The sequence below is a fragment of the Salvelinus namaycush genome, unplaced genomic scaffold (assembly GCF_016432855.1).
Source record: "Salvelinus namaycush isolate Seneca unplaced genomic scaffold, SaNama_1.0 Scaffold963, whole genome shotgun sequence".
In the NCBI taxonomy this organism is placed as follows: Eukaryota; Metazoa; Chordata; class Actinopteri; order Salmoniformes; family Salmonidae; genus Salvelinus; species Salvelinus namaycush.
The window spans coordinates 39001-62848 of record NW_024061712.1 but is presented as its reverse complement, the minus strand read 5'-3'; the positions used below and the strand labels follow the sequence as shown (position 1 = coordinate 62848).

The following is a 23848-nucleotide window of genomic DNA, read 5'->3' as shown; positions in this document are numbered from 1 at the left end:
AATGTTCAACCCCAGTGTCCAAAAAAACTAGGTCTCCATTAAAGGTTGGAGGGGTCTTCCCAGGAGGACAACGACCTCAAACACACATCAAACAAGAACCCTGGAATGGCTCAAAGAAGGAAGCTTGGACTGTTCTGGAGTGACGAAGAACCTACGGGGAGATCTGAAAACGGCAGTTGGTGGAGGACACCCCTCAAACATTGAAGAATTCGAGCAGGTTACAGCTGACGAGTGGGCCAAATTGACTGTAGAAAGGTGCAGGAAGCTCGTTGACGGCTACCAGAAGCGTTTGTCAGCAGTTACCTTGGCAACCAAGTACTAGCTCTGGGGTGCCAATAATTTAGTCCATTCCATTTGTCTTTATTTTCTAAATAAAAACAGTAAACTTAAGTTTACAAAAATACAATTGGTTCCGCACTGTTGAAAATCTAATAACAAAACAAAGTCTGGAATGTTTTTCATTTTTAACTGATTTGAGAAGAAATAGACTTATTTAAGAAAAGTGAAATGTTGGCAATATAAACCTGTAATTAAAATAATAAAACAATGGATTGATCATCTGTTGCAGGCTGAATATCAATGTTGTGAAGACATTGAAGTCTAATATTTTTCTGTAAAATATAAATTATTGTTTCAAGGACTTATCAATTGGTGAACCTTGATTTCAGTTCGGCCACAAAATGTTTTTATAGTGGTTGAATTACACTGTCTGTTTAAATGGTGAGAGACAGACAAATCAAATCAAATCAAATTTTATTGGTCACATACACATGGTTAGCAGATGTTATTGGTCACATACACATGGTTAGCAGATGTTATTGGTCACATACACATGGTTAGCAGATGTTATTGGTCACATACACATGGTTAGCAGATGTTATTGGTCACATACACATGGTTAGCAGATGTTATTGCGAGTGTAGCGAAATGCTTCTAGATCTGACAGTGCAGCAGTATCTAACAGGTAATATCTAACAATTCCACAACAAAACCTAATACACACAATCTAGTAAAGGAATGGGATGAGAATATATAAGTATAAAACATATGAATGAGCAGTGACAGTGGGTTAGGGTAGGAAACAGACAGTGGGTTAGGGTATGAAACAGAGAGAGTTAGAGGATGGGTAGGAGTTACATCGTCCCTTACTGAAGTCAGGTTTCTGTTGCTATGGCAAAGCAGCACTTTTTATTAGATCAGACGATGTTCTGGGTCCTGCGGCACCCACTGATACTCTCTGAAGACCCAAACACAAACCTCACTTAGAAATAAAGACACCCCTCCCAGGTAAACGTAATGTGTGCAAGTGGTGGAAATATGTTTTTTATGACAATCATTGTTATTAAAAATGTGGATTTAAAAATGTTGTTAGGAAATAGAGATGCTTAAGGTGTTTCCCTTCTATCCAGTGGCTGGTCTGATCTTCATGGTAATTCTTTTCAGGGAGTATGTGAAGTCTTTCCATGTTCTCCAGTTGATGCCAACACCGTAGGCCGACTCCCCCCACGCGTATATCCCATTGGGATTAGTAAAATGGCAGTTGTTGTACCAAAATCCACCGTAGTACATCTGGCCACAGTTGCTGTCGTTAAGGTCCTGGTCTTTATCTAACGTTGTAAATTTCTGACCATTGTGATGAGTCATGGAATCTCCTGAGGATAAGAAGAGAGATGTCTGACCACTGTGATGTCATAGAATCTCCTGAGGATAAGAAGAGAGATGTCTGACCACTGTGATGTCATAGAATCTTCCTGAGGATAAGAAGAGAGATGTCTGACCACTGTGATGTCATAGAATCTCCTGAGGATAAGAAGAGAGATGTCTGACCACTGTGATGTCATGGAATCTCCTGAGGATAAGAAGAGAGATGTCTGACCACTGTGATGTCATAGAATCTCCTGAGGATAAGAACAGATATTTCTGACCACTGTGATGTCATAGAATCTCCTGAGGATAAGAACAAAGATGTCTGACCACTGGGATGTCATAGAATCTCCTGAGGATAAGAAGAGAGATGTCTGACCACTGTGATGTCATAGAATCTCCTGAGGATAAGAAGAGAGATGTCTGACCACTGTGATGTCATGGAATCTCCTGAGGATAAGAACAGATATTTCTGACCACTGTGATGTCATAGAATCTCCTGAGGATAAGAACAAAGATGTCTGACCACTGTGATGTCATAGAATCTCCTGAGGATAAGAAGAGAGATGTCTGACCACTGTGATGTCATAGAATCTTCCTGAGGATAAGAAGAGAGATGTCTGACCACTGTGATGTCATAGAATCTCCTGAGGATAAGAAGAAAGATGTCTGACCACTGTGATGTCATGGAATCTCCTGAGGATAAGAACAGATATTTCTGACCACTGTGATGTCATAGAATCTCCTGAGGATAAGAACAGATATTTCTGACCACTGTGATGTCATGGAATCTCCTGATGATAAGAACAGATATTTCTGACCACTGTGATGTCATGGAATCTCCTGAGGATAAGAACAGAGATGTCTGACCACTGTGATGTCATAGAATCTCCTGAGGATAAGAACAGAGAACACAGCCCAGCAACACAAGGAAAGGGCTCTAGATAACCTAATGATAACACTTCCACTGGCAAATCTTCAGTTATGAACCCTTAATGACAGATTTTCTTGGACTGTTTTTCTTCAGAATTTGTTTCTGGTACTATATTCTGGTTCTATATTCTTGGAACTTTTTCTTAGAATTTTTATCTTGGACAATATAAGTTGTCACCCACCTGCTCCTCCATCTTTGAATGAACCCAGCTTTAGCGTGTACCCTTCAGCCTCTGGTCCAACAGAGAAGGTGGAGTACTGAGCATAGACCTTCTTCCCCTCAAAGTCCTCCATGTCCACCCTCAGCTCATAGGTCTTTTTCATAGTCAGAAGATGCATCGTCTCCAGTCCTGGAGAATAGTACCAGCATAGAAGCACACCGTGTTGTTGGAATACAACGACAAATGAACTTACATGAATTAGGGAGAAACAGGATGAGCTCATTCTCTGAAACCGGGTTCTAAGAGGAGAATGTTCTGGAGGCTAGACATTTAATCAGTTCTTACCCAGCCAGTACTCTCCAGCTGCGCTCCCAAACCCAGTCTTGTACTCATTCCACTTCCTGTGGAAGTTGACTGATCCATCCTGTCTGTTCTGAATCACCTGATTAAGAGAGAGATATTGTTTAATGTATTGACTGGTTTTAATAGGAAATCAGTTATTTTGTGTAAAGAATGAAGAAGAAGGTAACACAGTGAAAATACAGAAAAACAAGTAACTGTATTTTTACTGCTGAATAATGGTATTATTGCTGTAAAGTGACAGTATGCTGCTGTATTCAGATGACTTGGGATTCATCATCACATGGGATATGAGTTGGGACTCATCCTCACGTGGGATATGAGTTGGGACTCATCCTCACATGGGATATGACTTGGGACACAACCTCACATGGGATATGAGTTGGGACTCATCCTCACATGGGATATGAGTTGGGACTCATCCTCACATGGGATATGACTTGGGACACAACCTCACATGGGATATGACTTGGGACACAACCTCACATGGGATATGAGTTGGGACTCATCCTCACATGGGATATGACTTGGGACACAACCTCACATGGGATATGAGTTGGGACTCATCCTCACATGGGATATGAGTTGGGACTCATCCTCACGTGGGATATGAGTTGGGACTCATCCTCACGTGGGATATGACTTGGGACTCATCCTCTCGTGAGATATGACTTGGGACTCATCCTCTCGTGGGATATGACTTGGGACTCATCCTCACGTGGGATATGACTTGGGACTCATCCTCTCGTGAGATATGACTTGGGACTCATCCTCACATGGGATATGACTTGGGACTCATCCTCTCGTGGGATATGACTTGGGACTCATCCTCTCGTGGGATATGAGTTGGGACTCATCCTCTCGTGGGATATGACTTGGGACTCATCCTCTCGTGAGATATGACTTGGGACTCATCCTCACATGGGATATGACTTGGGACTCATCCTCTCGTGGGATATGACTTGGGACTCATCCTCTCGTGAGATATGACTTGGGACTCATCCTCACATGGGATATGACTTGGGACTCATCCTCTCGTGGGATATGACTTGGGACTCATCCTCTCGTGGGATATGACTTGGGACTCAGCCTCTCGTGGGACATGAACTCATAACCTCTTGGCTGCCAGTGACCTGAGTTTCCTGCTACACCACCAGGTGTGTTAATGGTAGCGATTGGCCACAGTCTTTTTACAAAGAATACATTTATGAACTTTGCTAAAAGTTGCAGTCAAAACACAGTAAATATACAACAACTTACTGTATTTTTTCTGTATCTGAATTAATATAAAATGACAGTATGCTGCTGTATTCTGATTACAGTACACACTTGTAAATGATGACAATGCGTAAGTTAATGTAATATTACAGTATAAGTATGACAGAAAAATCTTCATTCCTTCACTATGAATACACTTGGGACTCAACCACACCTGGAAGTTGGACTGGAAACCTCTTGGTTACCAGAGACCTGAATATCCTGCTATGTCACCTGATGGGCATACTACGATTGAAGCTAGATCTAGTCAGGGTTTTCTAAAGCTAGCCAGCTTCAGTTAGCTTCACATTCCAGCTCAGGCTTCGTCTGTACTAAGACGATAGATATTGCTTGTCCGCATGAAGCTAACTCTAGCGGTTTTATAACTGCGTGTGCATGTCACACGTGGCTAGTCGAACACCGAACTCTTCATTGAGACAATGTTGAAACGTCAATCCATGGGCGACACATTTTAATTTGTGCCGAAATCAAAAATGTAAGAAAAGTTTTCTTGCTAATTCAACAGGCTACGGTGTGAAATATTTATTCACCTTTATTTTATTACTTATCGTCAATGCTGTCGTTGGTGTGCTTGTCAATACGCAAGCACCTTTTCCCCCCACTCCTATCAATAAAATCATTGTATTAAAGTCATAGACACTTTTTACTGTGTTTGAAGTTTCAAATGCATTCTGTCATCACTAAATGGGTAACGTGATAGTTATTGTAACATTACTATAAAAAAAATATTTAATCAGTCGTCTTCCTCAAATTAAGGGGATGCCGGCGCAATCTTTGCGAGACGGAGGAAATCTGATTTCATTGGTCCTCAACTCGCTGCTCCGACACTTCATTCAGGATAAATGGTGTTCGCCGTGAGTCAGGCTGCCCAGGAACCGGTTAGTTCTGAAGGTTTCGTTGACGTATTAATGTAACTGGCTAAAAGGTGAGCTACTTTGGTGGTACGTACTGAATAATGCTGCTTCCTCAAGGGGTCTTTAGGAAGGGTGATGGTTCTATGTGGATCCATACAGACCCAAATTACCTTTTAAGCCATTCAATGGTTCTTTGCAGTTGAAAATAAGGATTCCATCCTCGTTTAGTGATAATTAAAATGTGGGGCAGCTGTTAATTAGAATATTTTGGGTTGTGGTTTGCTCACAGCTCTTTTTGTGCAAACGTGAGGGAGAATGTCATTCCACTTTATCTAATGTGTTGTGTTATGCCATTACATTTAATACAGTGAGCTCCAAAAGTATTGGGATGGTGACCCATTGTTTGATGTTTTGGCTCTGTCATCACTTTGGATTTGAAATTATACAATGACTATGAGGTTAAAGTGCAGGACTGGTATTTATATTTGGGTGAATTGTTTAGAAATCACAGCACTTTTTGTACATAGTCCCCCCATTTTAGAGGACCAAAAGTATTGGGACAAATTCACTTATATGTGTATTACAGTAGGCAAACGTTTAGCATTGAAAGTATGATATTTGTGCGTCTGTTACGTTCTCACTCATCATTATTCACGATTTATTCAGGATTATCCGTAATCATGGTAGAATCCACATGTAGAAGTGTTTAGAAACGTATTCTATTCTTATTTACGATAAAAGGGACTCCAAAATGACACAAATCAATTACCAATCATTTCTATTGGCCACAAAATAATGTGAAACACAACCAAAACAACATTCAAATGCATCCAACAACTTTGTCAAATCACAAGCTTGTTGAAGTCATTGCGTACTAGGAATATGGGAGGAAATTCTTTTTACTACTTAAATATCAGTGAATGTATCCCAATACTTTTGGTTCCCTGAAATGGGGGTACCATGTAAAACGATTCACCTGATATGGATGAAAATACACCCCAATTAAAGCTGGCATTTTAACCTCATAGTCATTGCATCATTTCCAATCCAAAGTGCTGGAGTACAGAGACAAAATAACAAATAATGTGTCCCAATACTTTTGGAGCTCACTGTATATGTCTATGGCCAGTGACAGTGTGTTGTGAAAGACTCGCATTATGGTCTTGTGTCGTTTGAGAACCGTTGACTAAATCATTAGTTCTCAATTCTCTCCTCAGGGACCCCCCGGCTGTTCCAGCCAAGTTATTACCTCGTAACCCTCCAGAGCTTCCACACTTAATACAAATAGTCAATATTAATACAATAATAACACCTGTGGAATTTCAACAATATAATATGGCTAGTTAAATAGAATAAATAACCTGTATGGTTCAACAAAGAACCTTTGAGATTGAGAAAGGTTCTTTATAGAACCATTCTCCATAAAGAACCATAAAATAGGGTTCTATATTCCCCCCAAAACGTTGTAACCATAGCGGAACCCTTGTTGGTGCTATATAGAATGTTTTATTCGTGTTTTTTATAGAACCTCAGTAAAGGGTTCTTTATAGCACCATACAGGTTCCATTTAGAACCTCATGAGCATGATTCTTTATAGAACCTTAAAAAAAAAAGGTTCTATACAGCACCAAAAAGGGTTCTTTTATGGTTCCATTTGTTTTTAGTGTTTACCGGTTATCCTGCGTTGAACGCAGAGTTGACCCAAGTTACATCTCTAACTCCTCAAACTACATACGTAGTATATGGCTCAGGTTTGTGGGCATAGTAGAGCTGGCCACAGATTTATTGTCAGTAATACATTTCTGCACTTTACTAAGTTTCCCAGAATCAAGTCAATAATTTCTGTAGTCAGGGACACTTAACGTAGAGTGTGGATATATGCTCTGGGATTTGAACTTGCAACCTCTTGGTAGGGAGTGTGTTGATGTTTCAGCAATGCCACCAGGTACATATTACCAAGAAAATTCAGTGCCTTCGCAAAGTATTCAGAACCCTTGACTTTTTCCACATTTTGTTACGTTACAGCCTTATTATAAAATGGATTAAAAATAATAATCCTCAGCAAACTACACACGATACCCCATAATGACATCACAATACCCCATAATGACATCACAATACCCCATAATGACATCACAATACCCCATAATGACATCACAATACCCCATAAAGGCACAGCGAAAACAGGTTTTTAGACATTTAAAAAACAAAAATACCTTATTTATATAAGTATTCAGACCCTTTGCTATGAGACAAAAAATTGAGCTCAGGTGCATCCTGTTTCCATTGATCATCCTTGAGATGTTTCTACAACTAGAATGGAGTCCACCTGTGGTAAATTCAATTGAATGGACATGATTTGGAAAGGCACACACCTTTCTATATAAGGTCCCTCAGTTGACAGTGCATGTCAGAGTAAAAACCAAGCCATGAGGTCAAAGGAATTGTGTGATTGCGTCGAGTCACAGATCTGGAGAAGGGTACCAAAACATTTCTGCAGCATTGAAGGTCCCCAAGAACACAGTGGCCTCCATCATTATTAAATGGAAGAAGTTTGGAACCACCAAGACTCTTCCTAGATTTGGCCACCCGGCTAAACTGAACATTTGGGGGAGAAGGGCCTTGGTGAGGGAGGTCACCAAGAACCCGATGGTTCACTCTGACAGAGCTCCAGAGTTCCTCTATGGAGATGGGAGAACCTTCCAGAACGACAACCATCTCTGCAACACTCCACCAATCAGGCCTTTATGGTAGTGTGGCCAGACAGAAGCCAGTAAAAGGTACATGACAGCCCACATGGAGTTTGCCAAAAGGCACCTAAAGGACTCTCAGACCATGAGAAACAAGATTCTCTGGTCTGATGAAATGAGATTGAACTCTTTTGCCTAAGTGCTAAGTGTCACATCTGGAGGAAACCTGGCACCATCCCTACGGTGAAGTATGGTGGTGGCAGCATCATATTGTGGGGATGTTTTTCATTGGCAGGGATTTGGAGACTAGTCAGGATGGAGGGAAAGATGAACGGAGCAAAGTACAGAGAGATACTTGATGGAAACATATTCAGGAGTGCTCAGGACCTCAGACTTGGGTGACCTTCCGGGGCGGCAGGTAGCCTAGTGGTTAGAGTGTTGGACTAGTAACCGAAAGGTTGCAAGATCAAATCCCCGAGCTGACAAGGTACACACACACACACACATACATATATATATATATGTTGTTCTGCCCCTGAACAAGGCAGTTAACCCACTGTTCCTAGGCTGTCATTGAAAATAAGAATTTGTTCTCAACTGACTTGCCTAGTTAAATAAAGGTTAAATAAAAAGACCACAATCCTAAGAACACAGCCAAGAAAATGCAGGAGTGGCTTCAGGACAAATCTGAATGTCCTTGAGTGGCCCAGCCAGAGCCTGGACTTGAACCCAATCTAACATCTCTGGAGAGACCTGAAAATAGCTGTGCAGCAACGCTCCCCTGACAGCTTGAAAGGATCTGCAGAGAAGAATGGGAGAAACTTCCCAGATACAGGTGAGCCAAGCTTGTAGCGTCATGCCCAAAGAAGACTTGAGGCTGTAATCGCTGCCAAAGGTGCTTCAACAAAGTACTGAGTAAAGTCATATCCCAGTTTACCCTGATTAACTCTTTAGTCATATCCCAGTTTACCCTGATTTACTCTTTAGTCATATCCCAGTTTACCCTGATTAACTCTTTAGTCATATCCCAGTTTACCCTGATTAACTCTTTAGTCATATCCCAGTTTACCCTGATTAACTCTTTAGTCATATCCCAGTTTACCCTGATTTACTCTTTAGTCATATCCCAGTTTACCCTGATTAACTCTTTAGTCATATCCCAGTTTACCCTGATTAACTCTTTAGTCATATCCCAGTTTACCCTGATTAACTCTTTAGTCATATCCCAGTTTACCCTGATTAACTCTTTAGTCATATCCCAGTTTACCCTGATTAACTCTTTAGTCATATCCCAGTTTACCCTGATTAACTCTTTAGTCATATCCCAGTTTACCTATTTGCTTATGGTCTTGCGGGAGAAGGGCCTTGGTCGACACCTAGCGACCTGTTTTTTAAAATTATATGAGTAATGAGCAATTTTATTTGGAATGGCAGACAAAATTAAATGGGCCTATTTATATAATGAATATGAATGTGGAGGGCAGAAATGATTACATTTTAAAGCATTAGACCCTCACTAAAGGCGTCAGTCATACAAAAGTTATACTTAAATCCAAACTGGTTCTCTAGCAGATTTGTAAGAATGTCTCACCCCGCGTTCAAGAATGGCCTCTTTCCCTTTATTTAGATTACAACCTCTCACTTTCAGCTATTTGAAAATGAAATAATCTCCAAAATGTCGCTATTTTTAAAACAAGCCATAGAAAGTTTGTTGCAATTTCAGTTTAATCCACCAGAAAAGACAGAATAAATAATACAACAAATATTGTGGTTAAACTCAAATATACTAATGATATAAATATACTTTTTCAACTTATTTTTTTTTATGGTATAATCTTTTTAAATTGGATCATAAATAGGACTGGTGAAGAGATATCACACATGCAGCTGACACAACAATATGTAAATGTCTGCTCTACCCAAAATTACAACAGCAGCATTGCAGCATTACCACAAAAATGGAAGAGGCAAGTGGAAGGGGGAGAAAGTAAGGAACTTGTCTGTCGGCTCTGCATTAAAGACCAAAATTAGTTAAATAAAATTATGATAAATAAAAACATATACCAGTTTCATTTAAGGACCAAAAAATGTACAGCTGTGCCATATAAATTAACAAAAGGTTGGGAAGAGACTTTCAATGTTTTCCGATTCCATAGCACATGGTTTATGAATTGATACGCAAACGACGCCGGATTCAAAATGTAGAATTGTTCAATTTCAATTACTATACAAAATTCTTGCAACCAATAGAATGTTATATATATGGGGGATACAATCTTCCCAGCTCTGCAGATTCTGCTGTGAGGAGGCAGAGTCATTAGATCATTTATTTTGGTGTTGTCCATGTGTAGCTCGTTTTCAGTCACAGGTCCAGGAATGGCTGAAGAATTGCAACATTTGCCTAGAACTAACGCTGCAGATAGCAATACTGGGTGATTTGAAAAGTCATATACAATCAATCAATAATATAATAATTATTTTAGAAAAAATGTTTATATTTAATTTACAATCTGTAGAAGCTATGAGAATAGAAAGGTTCAATTATTTTGTGAAGCATCACAGCACAGTTGAAAAATATGTGGCAAATAGAAATCCAATATGGATGGTGTTAAGAGATAGATGGGAGGGGTTGAATGGAGCTGAAGGTTGGGACTAATAACAACAAGATAAACAATGTAAAACATACTGTGTCTGTAAAATATATATAGGTTCAGAACTTTTTGTGAAATAGCACATAGCAAATATAGCAAATATATGGCAAATAGAAATCAAACTGAATGGACATCATATATATATATATATATATGTGGGTATGTGTATGTATATGTATGTGTATATGTATCTATATATATATATATATATATATATATATATATATATATATATATATATATATATATATATATATATACATATATATAGGTGGGTATGTATATGTATATGTATGTGTATATGTATGTATATATATATATAGGTGGGTATGTGTATGTGTATGTATATGTATGTGTATATGTATGTATATATATATAGGTGGGTATGTGTATGTATGTATATAAATATATATATTTACCCCAAAAATATATGTGGTATTGGAAATGATGCAGACAATTACATTGATGGAAGCTACAATCTATCTGCGCTATTCAAGCTGATCTACCCCTAAAAAATATAATATATTATTATTATTATTAAAGCTGATCTACCCCTAAAAAATATATAATATATTATTATTATTATTAAAGCTGATCTACCCCTAAAATATATAATATATTATTATTATTATTAAAGCTGATCTACCCCTAAAAAATATATAATATATTATTATTATTATTAAAGCTGATCTACCCCTAAAAAATATATAATATATTATTATTAAAGCTGATCTACGTCTAAAATATATAAAATAAATACATAAACAACAACAAAAAAACAAATACTGAGTAAAGAAGGGTCTGAATACTTATGTAAATGTGATATTTCTGTTTATAATTTTAATAAATTAGCAAAAATGTTTTAAAAAACATGTTTTTGCTTTGTCATTATGGGGTGTGTAGATTGATAAAGGAAAAATAACGATTTAATCCATTTTAGAATAATGTTGTAACCGAACAAAATGTGGAAAAAGTCACTGGGTCTGAATACTTTCAGAATGCACTGTATATCAACACACTCCCAACAATAAGGGTACGGTTAGGGTACCTTGTTGTCCCCTGGCGCTTTGACATGTAGATTGATGGTGATGTACTGGCGGGGTACTCTTTGAGCACTGCTATTTAGCTAAGTGCAGAAATGTATTTATTGCCATTACATCTGTGGCCATCCTTTGTCAAGCCCACAGATCTACCTTGTTGTCCCCTGGCGCTTTGACATGTAGATGGATGCTACCCTGCATAGCAAGAAATTCAGGTCATTGGCAAACAAGAGGTTATGAGTCCAAACCCAGGTGAGGTTGAGTCCCAAGTGTGCCTACAGTAAATAATTGTATAACATTTTACTGTAATAATTATCCTGTAAAATTTCAATAATTTAAAGACTACTGAGTGGCTGTAAAATTATAGTAAAATTATTTATACTGAACAATAATATAAACTCAACATGCAACAATTTCTAATATTTTACTGAAGTTACAGTTCATATAAGGAAATCCGTCAATTGAAATAAATTCATTAGGCCCTAATCTATGGATTTCACATGACTGGGAATACAGATGTGCATCTGATGGTCACAGATACCTTAAAAAAAATGAGCCTCACAACAGGCTTCAGTATCTCGTCACGGTATCTCTATGCATTCAAATCGCCATCGATGAAATGCAATTGTGTTCATTGTCCATAGATAATGCCTGCTCATAACCCCACCACCACCATGGGGCACTCTGTTCACAACGTTGGCATCAGGAAACTGCTCGCCCACACAACGCCATACACGTGTTTGTAAGGCCGTACTGCCAAATTCTCTAAAACAACATTGAAGGCGGCTTATGGTAGAGAAATTAACATTCAATTCTCTGGCAACAGCTCTGGAGGACATTCCTGCATGTCAATTGCGCACTCCATCAAAACTTGAGACATCTGTGGCATTGTGTTGTGTGACGAAAACTGCACATTTTAGAGTGGCCTTTTATTGTCCCCGGCACAAGGTGCACCTGTGTAATGATCATGCTGTTTAATCAGATTCTTTATATGCCACACCTGTCAGATGGATGGATTATCTTGGCAAAGGAGAAATGCTCACAAACAGGGATGTAAACAAATTTGTGCACAAAACTTGAGCGAAATAAGCTTTTTGTGCGTATGGAAAATTTCGGGGATCTTTTATTTCAGCTCATGAAACATGGGACATGGGACATGGAACACTTTACATGTTGTGTTTATATTTTTTTGTTCAGTGTACAAGAGTGTACTGTAATCTGAATACAGCAGCATACTGTCATTTTACAGCTATAACACCTTACATTTAGCTGTAAAAATACAGTTAGTTGTTGTATATTTACTGAAAAAATGCAGTTTAAATGTAAAAACATATTACTGTATTTTCACTGCAACTCAATAGCCAGTAACTTACTGTAAAATGACTGGTACTTTTTTAACAGTTTGTGTCATAAATGTAAATGTAATCGGAAGTGAGTTAATTTACAGTAGAATTACAGTAAAAACGTACAGCTATTGCTAACAGTGTTATTAAAAAAACTAAAGTAAATACCTGTGTATTTAAAAATTTGTATAAATATTGGATACTGACCGTCCACTTTCCTGGATGTGCACTGTCCATCGACATCTCACAGAACACCTGGACAGGTGAGGTGGATCCTGCAGGATAAATAGTGTAAACCCCATTCTGTCCAGAACCTGATTGGTACACCTCGTTACAGTCCACTGGATGCAGGGAGGACTGTACTGCCACGGGGACCAGTAGAGCCAGCATCAAGCTGAACTGCACAACAGGGTAGATGGATACAGCAGTTGCAATGTCAATACTGTCTAGTGATGGTTCATTAAACGATACATGTCTCATATTCACATTAGTATCTACGAATGCAGGTTTTTCTGCTTATTCTAATAATGGTTTATTAATTTAACACCTACCATCATTGTTGAGATAGATGTCCGTTTGCCTTTAAAGGAAACTTTTGTATAGTTTACAACAAAAAAAAAGAGTAAGTTAAGAAGCATATTTACAACAGTATTCTTCAGGTCAAAGCTACTATTGGTTAAATAGTTAAGGCAGAGGCTGTGCCATCGGATCGAACCACCAGTTTCCGACCCCCAGGATGAATTCTCCCCTGAACTAAACAATTGTATCATGTTCATTAGGTACAAATAAGTCTACTGGACCGGTACCCCATGTCGAATGTGCTGGTATATAACATATGTTAATTTAAGACATGAATTGTGTAAATCTTTGTTGGTTATATATTGTCCGGTCTTTTATCTCCCCACCCAATTAATGTAACCTACTGTATGTTGTAGCTAAAGACTGCCTGATTGTAACCTACTGTATGTTGTAGATAGAGACTGCCTGAATGTAACCTACTGTATGTTGTAGATAGAGACTGCCTGAATGTAACCTACTGTATGTTGTAGCTAGAGACTGCCTGAATGTAACCTACTGTATGTTGTAGATAGAGACTGCCTGAATGTAACCTACTGTATGTTGTAGATAGAGACCGCCTGAATGTAACCTACTGTATGTTGTAGATAGAGACCGCCTGAATGTAACCTACTGTATGTTGTAGATAGAGACTGTCTGAATGTAACCTACTGTATGTTGTAGCTAGAGACTGCCTGAATGTAACCTACTGTATGTTGCAGCTAGAGACTGCCTGAATGTAACCTACTGTATGTTGTAGATAGAGACTGCCTGAATGTAACCTACTGTATGTTGTAGATAGAGACTGCCTGAATGTAACCTACTGTATGTTGTAGATAGAGACCGCCTGAATGTAACCTACTGTATGTTGTAGATAGAGACCGCCTGAATGTAACCTACTGTATGTTGTAGATAGAGACCGCCTGAATGTAACCTACTGTATGTTGTAGATAGAGACTGTCTGAATGTAACCTACTGTATGTTGTAGCTAGAGACTGCCTGAATGTAACCTACTGTATGTTGCAGCTAGAGACTGCCTGAATGTAACCTACTGTATGTTGTAGATAGAGACTGCCTGAATGTAACCTACTGTATGTTGTAGCTAGAGACTGCCTGAATGTAACCTACTGTATGTTGTAGATAGAGACCGCCTGAATGTAACCTACTGTATGTTGTAGATAGAGACCGCCTGAATGTAACCTACTGTATGTTGTAGATAGAGACTGCCTGAATGTAACCTACTGTATGTTGTAGATAGAGACTGCCTGAATGTAACCTACTGTATGTTGTAGATAGAGACTGCCTGAATGTAACCTACTGTATGTTGTAGATAGAGACTGCCTGAATGTAACCTACTGTATGTTGTAGATAGAGACTGCCTGAATGTAACCTACTGTATGTTGTAGATAGAGACTGCCTGAATGTAACCTACTGTATGTTGTAGCTAGAGACTGCCTGAATGTAACCTACTCTATGTTGTAGATAGAGACTGCCTGAATGTAACCTACTGTATGTTGTAGCTAAAGACTGCCTGAATGTAACATACTGTATGTTGTAGATAGAGAATGCCTGAATGTAACCTACTGTATGTTGTAGATAGAGACTGCCTGAATGTAACCTACTGTATGTTGTAGATAGAGACTTCCTGAATGTAACCTACTGTATGTTGTAGATAGAGACTGCCTGAATGTAACCTACTGTATGTTGTAGATAGAGACTGCCTGAATGTAACCTACTGTATGTTGTAGATAGAGACTGCCTGAATGTAACCTACTGTATGTTTTAGATAGAGACCGCCTGAATGTAACCTACTGTATGTTGTAGATAGAGACTGCCTGAATGTAACCTACTGTATGTTGTAGATAGAGACTGTCTGAATGTAACCTACTGTATGTTGTAGCTAGAGACTGCCTGAATGTAACCTACTGTATGTTGTAGATAGAGACTTCGTGAATGTAACCTACTGTATGTTGTAGATAGAGACCGCCTGAATGTAACCTACTGTATGTTGTAGATAGAGACTGCCTGAATGTAACCTACTGTATGTTGTAGCTAGAGACTGCCTGAATGTAACCTACTGTATGTTGTAGATAGAGACCGCCTGAATGTAACCTACTGTATGTTGTAGATAGAGACTGCCTGAATGTAACCTACTGTATGTTGTAGCTAGAGACTGCCTGAATGTAACCTACTGTATATGGTAGATAGAGACTGCCTGAATGTAACCTACTGTATATGGTAGATAGAGACTGCCTGAATGTAACCTACTGTATGTTGTAGATAGAGACTGCCTGAATGTAACCTACTGTATGTTGTAGATAGAGACTGCCTGAATGTAACCTACTGTATGTTGTAGATAGAGACTGCCTGAATGTAACCTACTGTATGTTGTAGCTAGAGACTGCCTGAATGTAACCTACTGTATGTTGTAGATAGAGACTGCCTGAATGTAACCTACTGTATGTTGTAGATAGAGACTGCCTGAATGTAACCTACTGTATGTTGTAGATAGAGACTGCCTGAATGTAACCTACTGTATGTTGTAGCTAGAGACTGCCTGAATGTAACCTACTGTATGTTGTAGATAGAGACTGCCTGAATGTAACCTACTGTATGTTGTAGCTAGAGACTGCCTGAATGTAACCTACTGTATGTTGCAGCTAGAGACTGTCTGAATGTAACCTACTGTATGTTGTAGATAGAGACTGCCTGAATGTAACCTACTGTATGTTGCAGCTAGAGACTGCCTGAATGTAACCTACTGTATGTTGCAGCTAGAGACTGCCTGAATGTAACCTACTGTATGTTGTAGATAGAGACTGCCTGAATGTAACCTACTGTATGTTGTAGCTAGAGACTGCCTGAATGTAACCTACTGTATGTTGTAGTTAAAGACTGCCTGAATGTAACCTACTGTATGTTGTAGCTAGAGACTGCCTGAATGTAACCTACTGTATGTTGTAGTTAAAGACTGCCTGAATGTAACCTACTGTATGTTGTAGATAGAGACTGCCTGAATGTAACCTACTGTATGTTGTAGATAGAGACTGCCTGAATGTAACCTACTGTATGTTGTAGATAGAGACTGCCTGAATGTAACCTACTGTATGTTGTAGATAGAGACTGCCTGAATGTAACCTACTGTATGTTGTAGATAGAGACTGCCTGAATGTAACCTACTGTATGTTGTAGATAGAGACTGCCTGAATGTAACCTACTGTATGTTGTAGTTAAAGACTGCCTGGATGTAACCTACTGTATGTTGTAGATAGAGACTGCCTGAATGTAACCTACTGTATGTTGTAGATAGAGACTGCCTGAATGTAACCTACTGTATGTTGTAGATAGAGACTGCCTGAATGTAACCTACTGTATGTTGTAGATAGAGACTGCCTGATTGTAACCTACTGTATGTTGTAGATAGAGACTGCCTGAATGTAACCTACTGTATGTTGTAGCTAGAGACTGCCTGAATGTAACCTACTGTATGTTGTAGATAGAGACTTGCCGTAATGTAACCTACTGTATGTTGTAGATAGAGACTGCCTGAATGTAACCTACTGTATGTTGTAGATAGAGACTGCCTGAATGTAACCTACTGTATGTTGTAGATAGAGACTGCCTGAATGTAACCTACTGTATGTTGTAGATAGAGACTGCCTGAATGTAACCTACTGTATGTTGTAGATAGAGACTGCCTGAATGTAACCTACTGTATGTTGTAGTTAAAGACTGCCTGAATGTAACCTACAGTATGTTGTAGATAGAGACTGCCTGAATGTAACCTACTGTATGTTGTAGATAGAGACTGCCTGAATGTAACCTACTGTATGTTGTAGCTAAAGACTGCCTGAATGTAACCTACTGTATGTTGTAGCTAGAGACTGCCTGAATGTAACCTACTGTATGTTGTAGATAGAGACTGCCTGAATGTAACCTACTGTATGTTGTAGATAGAGACTGTCTGAATGTAACCTACTGTATGTTGTAGATAGAGACTGCCTGAATGTAACCTACTGTATGTTGTAGATAGAGACTGCCTGAATGTAACCTACTGTATGTTGTAGATAGAGACTGCCTGAATGTAACCTACTGTATGTTGTAGATAGAGACTGCCTGAATGTAACCTACTGTATGTTGTAGCTAGAGACTGCCTGAATGTAACCTACTGTATGTTGTAGCTAGAGACTGCCTGAATGTAACCTACTGTATGTTGTAGCTAGAGACTGCCTGAATGTAACCTACTGTATGTTGTAGATAGAGACTGCCTGAATGTAACCTACTGTATGTTGTAGATAGAGACTGCCTGAATGTAACCTACTGTATGTTGTAGATAGAGACTGCCTGAATGTAACCTACTGTATGTTGTAGATAGAGACTGCCTGAATGTAACCTACTGTATGTTGTAGATAGAGACTGCCTGAATGTAACCTACTGTATGTTGTAGCTAGAGACTGCCTGAATGTAACCTACTGTATGTTGTAGCTAGAGACTGCCTGAATGTAACCTACTGTATGTTGTAGCTAGAGACTGCCTGAATGTAACCTACTGTATGTTGTAGATAGAGACTGCCTGAATGTAACCTACTGTATGTTGTAGCTAGAGACTGCCTGAATGTAACCTACTGTATGTTGTAGATAGAGACTGCCTGAATGTAACCTACTGTATGTTGTAGATAGAGACTGCCTGAATGTAACCTACTGTATGTTGTAGATAGAGACTGCCTGAATGTAACCTACTGTATGTTGTAGCTAGAGACTGCCTGAATGTAACCTACTGTATGTTGTAGATAGAGACTGCCTGAATGTAACCTACTGTATGTTGTAGCTAGAGACTGCCTGAATGTAACCTACTGTATGTTGTAGCTAAAGACTGCCTGAATGTAACCTACTGTATGTTGTAGATAGAGACTGCCTGAATGTAACCTACTGTATGTTGTAGCTAAAGACTGCCTGAATGTAACCTACTGTATGTTGTAGATAGAGACTGCCTGAATGTAACCTACTGTATGTTGTAGCTAGAGACTGCCTGAATGTAACCTACTGTATGTTGTAGATAGAGAATGCATGAATGTAACCTACTGTATGTTGTAGATAGAGACTGCCTGAATGTAACCTACTGTATGTTGTAGATAGAGACTGCCTGAATGTAACCTACTGTATGTTGTAGCTAGAGACTGCCTGAATGTAACCTACTGTATGTTGTAGATAGAGACTGCCTGAATGTAACCTACTGTATGTTGTAGATAGAGAATGCCTGAATGTAACCTACTGTATGTTGTAGATAGAGACTGCCTGAATGTAACCTACTGTATGTTGTAGATAGAGACTGCCTGAATGTAACCTACTGTATGTTGTAGCTAGAGACTTCGTGAATGTAACCTACTGTATGTTGTAGATAGAGACTGCCTGAATGTAACCTACTGTATGTTGTAGATAGAGACTGCCTGAATGTAACCTACTGTATGTTGTAGATAGAGACTGCCTGAATGTAACCTACTGTATGTTGTAGATAGAGACTGCCTGAATGTAACCTACTGTATGTTGTAGCTAGAGACTGCCTGAATGTAACCTACTGTATGTTGTAGATAGAGACTGCCTGAATGTAACCTACTGTATGTTGTAGCTAGAGACTGTCTGAATGTAACCTACTGTATGTTGTAGATAGAGACTGCCTGAATGTAACCTACTGTATGTTGTAGCTAGAGACTGCCTGAATGTAACCTACTGTATGTTGTAGATAGAGACTGCCTGAATGTAACCTACTGTATGTTGTAGCTAGAGACTGCCTGAATGTAACCTACTGTATGTTGTAGATAGAGACTGCATGAATGTAACCTACTGTATGTTGTAGATAGAGACTGTCTGAATGTAACATACTGTATGTTGTAGATAGAGACCGCCTGAATGTAACCTACTGTATGTTGTAGATAGAGACTGCCTGAATGTAACCTACTGTATGTTGTAGATAGAGACTGTCTGAATGTAACCTACTGTATGTTGTAGATAGAGAATGCCTGAATGTAACCTACTGTATGTTGTAGATAGAGACTGCCTGAATGTAACCTACTGTATGTTGTAGATAGAGACTGCCTGAATGTAACCTACTGTATGTTGTAGATAGAGACTGCCTGAATGTAACCTACTGTATGTTGTAGATAGAGACTGCCTGAATGTAACCTACTGTATGTTGTAGATAGAGACTGCCTGAATGTAACCTACTGTATGTTGTAGATAGAGACTTCCTGAATGTAACCTACTGTATGTTGTAGATAGAGACTGCCTGAATGTAACCTACTGTATGTTGTAGCTAGGTGCAATTTAGATTTTGGCCACTAGATGGCAGCAGTATATGTGCAATGTTTTAGACTGATCCAATGAACCATTGCATTTCTGTTCAAAATGTTGTATCAAGACTGCCCAAATGTGCCTAATTTGTTTATGAATAACTTTTCATGTTCAAAATTGTGCACTCTCCTCAAACAATTGCATGGTATTCTTTCACTGTAATAGCTACTGTAAATTGGACAATGCAGTTAGATCAACAAGAATTTAAGCTTTCTGCCAATATCAGATATGTCTATGTCCAGGGAAATGTTCTTGTTACTTACAAACTCATGCTAATCGTATTAGCCTACCTTAGCTCAACCGTCCTGCGGACGGGACACCGATCCCGAAGCAGAAAGAAGTAAAGAAGTGAGTGTATGATCTTACCTGTATGAGTGACTGAGCAGATGTCTTCCCCACGAAGATGCACACCTCTTTTATAAAGACAACCAGAGCTCATTGCAACACTCAGTACATTACCTGGTCCACACCTCTTTTATAAAGATAACTAATCATTCCTGGAAACACTCTTGTCTGTAAACATCCCACTGGGCACAGACGTCAGTTCAAAGTCTAGTTTGATTTACATTTGGTTGAGTTGTCAACTATCGGGAATTCAATATGAAATCAACCCAAAAAATGTCACCCTGTCATTGGATTTAGGTTCAAAGTTGAATTTTTTTAAAAAGACAACAATCCCTTACGTTGATTACTTTTTGCAATTACAATCAGTTTTCCACTTTCATTCAACATCATAACATATAACTTTGTTTGTAGAAATGACGTGGAAAAAACGTTGATTCAACCAGTGATAGAGCTCTTTGCCCTTTGACCCTGGGTACAGTTGCATGCACTTATTGTGACTCAAATTAATATAATCATTCCATTAGAACGTTTAGGTGCTTTACAAGAAGAACAATTCCCTTAATAATCATGTTTACATGAACACATCTGAAATAAGGCTACCTGATGCGAATTTGCCGAAAATCGACAATGATAACAAAACGTTCTACCACAGCGACCATGTTATTTTTTGGGGAAGTCTTTGAGATCATAGTTCGGACACATAAAGTTTGTATGTGAAAACTATTTCTAAAATGTATAATTTCAATTTTTTTCTGAACTCACTTCACTTTCGCTCAAAAGAGGGAAGCTTACGCTGCTGATGCTAGCGCCAAGTATTTTAATCAGCATATGTTTACTTTGATTATGATGTTACGCCGATTAAGATAAGCAGAGTAAGGTGTTTGCATGACTAATGCCAGACTCGGCCTACCAGCCGTAATCAGTTTAATATCATATTATTCGTGTGCATGTAAACATGCTCAATCTGGGTCAAATCGTCAAAATCCCGAGTTGAATTAAATAATAATCAAAAAATAGATCTGTTTGGTCATAATGACCATCGTTATATTTGGAGGAAAAAGGGTAACGCTTGCAAGCCGAAGAACACCATCCCAACCGTGAAGCACGGGGGTGGCAGCATCATGTTGTGGGGTTGCTTTGCTGCAGGAGGGACTGGTGCACTTCACAAAATAGATGGCATCATGAGGTAGGAAAATTATGTGGATATACAGTGGGGCAAAAAAGTATTTAGTCAGCCACCAATTGTGCAAGTTCTCCCACTTAAAAAGATGAGAGAGGCCTGTAATTTTCATCATAGGTACACTTCAACTATGACAGACAAAATGAGAAAAAAAATCCAGAAAATCACATTGTAGGATTTTTAATGAATTTATTTGCAAATTATGGTGGAAAATAAGTATTTGGTCACCTACAAACAAGCAATATTTCTGGCTCTCACAGACCTGTAACTTATTCTTTAAGAGGCTCCTCTGTCCTCCACTCGTTACCTGTATTAATGGCACCCGTTTGAACTTGTTATCAGTATAAAAGACACCTGTCCACAACCTCAAACAGTCACACTCCACATGACTGCAAACAGTCATAGTGAAAGAGGTCAATCATAGACACATCTGAATGAGTGGGGACATTTTGAGAAAACAAGTTCGGTCTTATATTTGTAGGTCTATCAGTAAGGGCTGGGTAGTTAATTGGAACTGGCTGTATTAGTTGTACTAGTTTAACGTTAGTAGTTGATCTCTAGTAAGACTAGTTGGACTTAACATCTGGTAGTTTAACTCTAGTAGACCTAGTTGAACTTAAACTCTAGTGGTTGACCTCTAATACTTCAACTGTGGTTACACAAAGAGCTATGCCGGTAAGAGGACGTACAAAGTACAAACATCCCCGTGGAGTGTCAATAATGACTTGTCACCTGATCACCTGTCCTGGCAGAGGAAAATGTAGCTGAGGTTTAATCTAGAACTTTGTTGCGGCAGAAATGAGCTGAGCTGTTGTAACTTCTCAAGGGTAATGTTATTGATCTGGGTTAATGGTAATGTTATTGATCTGTGTGCGATTGTGATTTTATGTTTTTCATAGCCTCCTGTAATGTCTGCACCCTAACACAATGCCATTTTGTTCTGGAACTTTTGCTGGTGTAAATGTGATTATAAATATGATTAAATAAATATGATAGTCATATATCACCTCTCTCTATATAAGGGACATGTAGCCATTTACTCTGGGAGCTCCTTCCCTGACTGCGATCAGAGAGGGATCTACCTTGCAGCCGCTTGGATTAAAATATTCACTATTATACAATACAATTAGTCTCTGCCTAATCTTTGGATAACATTTTTTTTACAACAACTTGTTGGATCAGATTTGTTCTCCCTCCCTCTTTTCTTCCTCTTTCAGTCCTGTTTATGTGGCTCAAGCAAAAACACCTTAATGATTGGTTGGTAATAAAAACTCCTTAATGATTGGTTGGTAATAAAAACTCCTTAATGATTGGTTGGTAAGAAAAACTCCTTAATGATTGGTTTGCAATAGTGCCTCCCACAATGTAGGCGATGGGTGCAGTTGGTGGGTCCATGTGTGGTCTGGGGTTGGCAGCAGTACCGCGAGACCAGAGTCCAGCAGTGTCAAAATACCATCTAAGATCCTGGTTGGCATCTGTTCCTTTAGAACTTCAAACACACTGGACTTGAACACAATCATTCTCTCAACCAGCTTCATGAGGTAGTCACCTGGAAGCTGTCATCAAGGCAAAGGGTGGCTACTTTGAAGAATCAAAAATATATTTTGATTTGTTTAACACTTTTTTGGTTACTACATGATTCCATATGTGTTATTTCATAGTTTTGATGTCTTCACTATTATTCTACAATGTAGAAAATAGTCAAAAATTCATTAAAACCCTGGAAGGAGAAAGTGTCAAAACTTTTGACTGGTAGTGTATACACAGTTGAAGTCGGAAGTTTACATACACCTTAGCCAAGTACATTTAAACTCAGTTTTTCACAATTCCTGACATTTAATCCTAGTAAAAATTCCCTGTCTTAGGTCAGTTAGAATCATCACTTAATTTTAAGAATGTGGAATGTCAGAATAATAGTAGAGAGAATTATTTATTTCAGCTTTTATTTCCTTCATCACATTCCCAGTGGGTCAGAAGTTTACATACACTCAATTAGTATTTGGTAGAGTGGTTGAAAAACGAGTTTTAATGACTCCAACCTAAGTGTATGTAAACTTCCAACTTCAACTGCAAGTAATTCTGGCCAACAGCCAATGATATTCATATGTGACTGTTTAAAAGGTTCCCTATAGGCCCGGAGTTTCACAGCGATCTAAAGCACTGCATCTCAGTGCAAGAGGTGTCACTACAGTCCCTGGTTCAAATCCAGGCTGTATCACATCTGGACATGATTGGGAATCCCATAGGGTGTTGCACAATTGTCCCAGCGTCGTCCAGGTTTGGCCAGGGGTAGGCCGTCATTGTAAATAAGAGATTGTTCATCACTGACTAGTTAAAAAAAAGGTTAAACATAAAATACAAAATAGTCCAGAGAGATTCTATAAACTCTGGACTCTGTCTCTCCTCTCTCTCTCAGGCTGTCGTGACCTCAACCTGGTGTTGAGCTGTGACGAAATCTACACCAACA

General features: G+C 38.8%; 1 protein-coding gene across 4 annotated transcripts; it reads right to left on the bottom strand.

Moving 5' to 3' along the window:
* Positions 1-1168: 1168 nt before the first annotated feature.
* On the bottom strand, positions 1169-20343 carry LOC120043574 (microfibril-associated glycoprotein 4-like). Of its 4 annotated transcripts, XM_038988137.1 has the most exons (6): positions 20223-20343; positions 13506-13546; positions 13162-13353; positions 3084-3180; positions 2760-2927; positions 1169-1652 (listed from the first exon to the last, which is right to left on the bottom strand). In XM_038988137.1, the coding sequence occupies exons 1-6, from the start codon at positions 20293-20295 to the stop codon at positions 1402-1404; spliced, it is 822 nt and encodes a 273-aa protein (XP_038844065.1). In that variant the 5' UTR covers positions 20296-20343; the 3' UTR covers positions 1169-1401. The 4 variants fall into 4 exon arrangements, with proteins under 4 accessions (XP_038844065.1, XP_038844064.1, XP_038844067.1 ...); XM_038988136.1 differs by lacking the exon at positions 20223-20343 and having other exon boundaries at positions 13506-13967; XM_038988139.1 differs by lacking the exons at positions 1169-1652; positions 20223-20343 and adding an exon at positions 1659-2536 and having other exon boundaries at positions 13506-13967.
* Positions 20344-23848: the final 3505 nt, after the last annotated feature.

Bases quoted from the DNA above. Each gene is read 5' to 3' on its own strand.
- LOC120043574 (XM_038988136.1), bottom strand. From the start codon at position 13,730: ATGAACATGATACAATTGTTTAGTTCAGGGGAGAATTCATCCTGGGGG. The intron at 2,928-3,083 runs GTAAGAACTGAT...ACTATTCTCCAG, and splicing joins AGCTGGAGAGTACTGGCTGG to GACTGGAGACGATGCATCTT. The intron at 1,653-2,759 runs GTGGGTGACAAC...TCTTATCCTCAG, and splicing joins ATTCAAAGATGGAGGAGCAG to GAGATTCCATGACTCATCAC.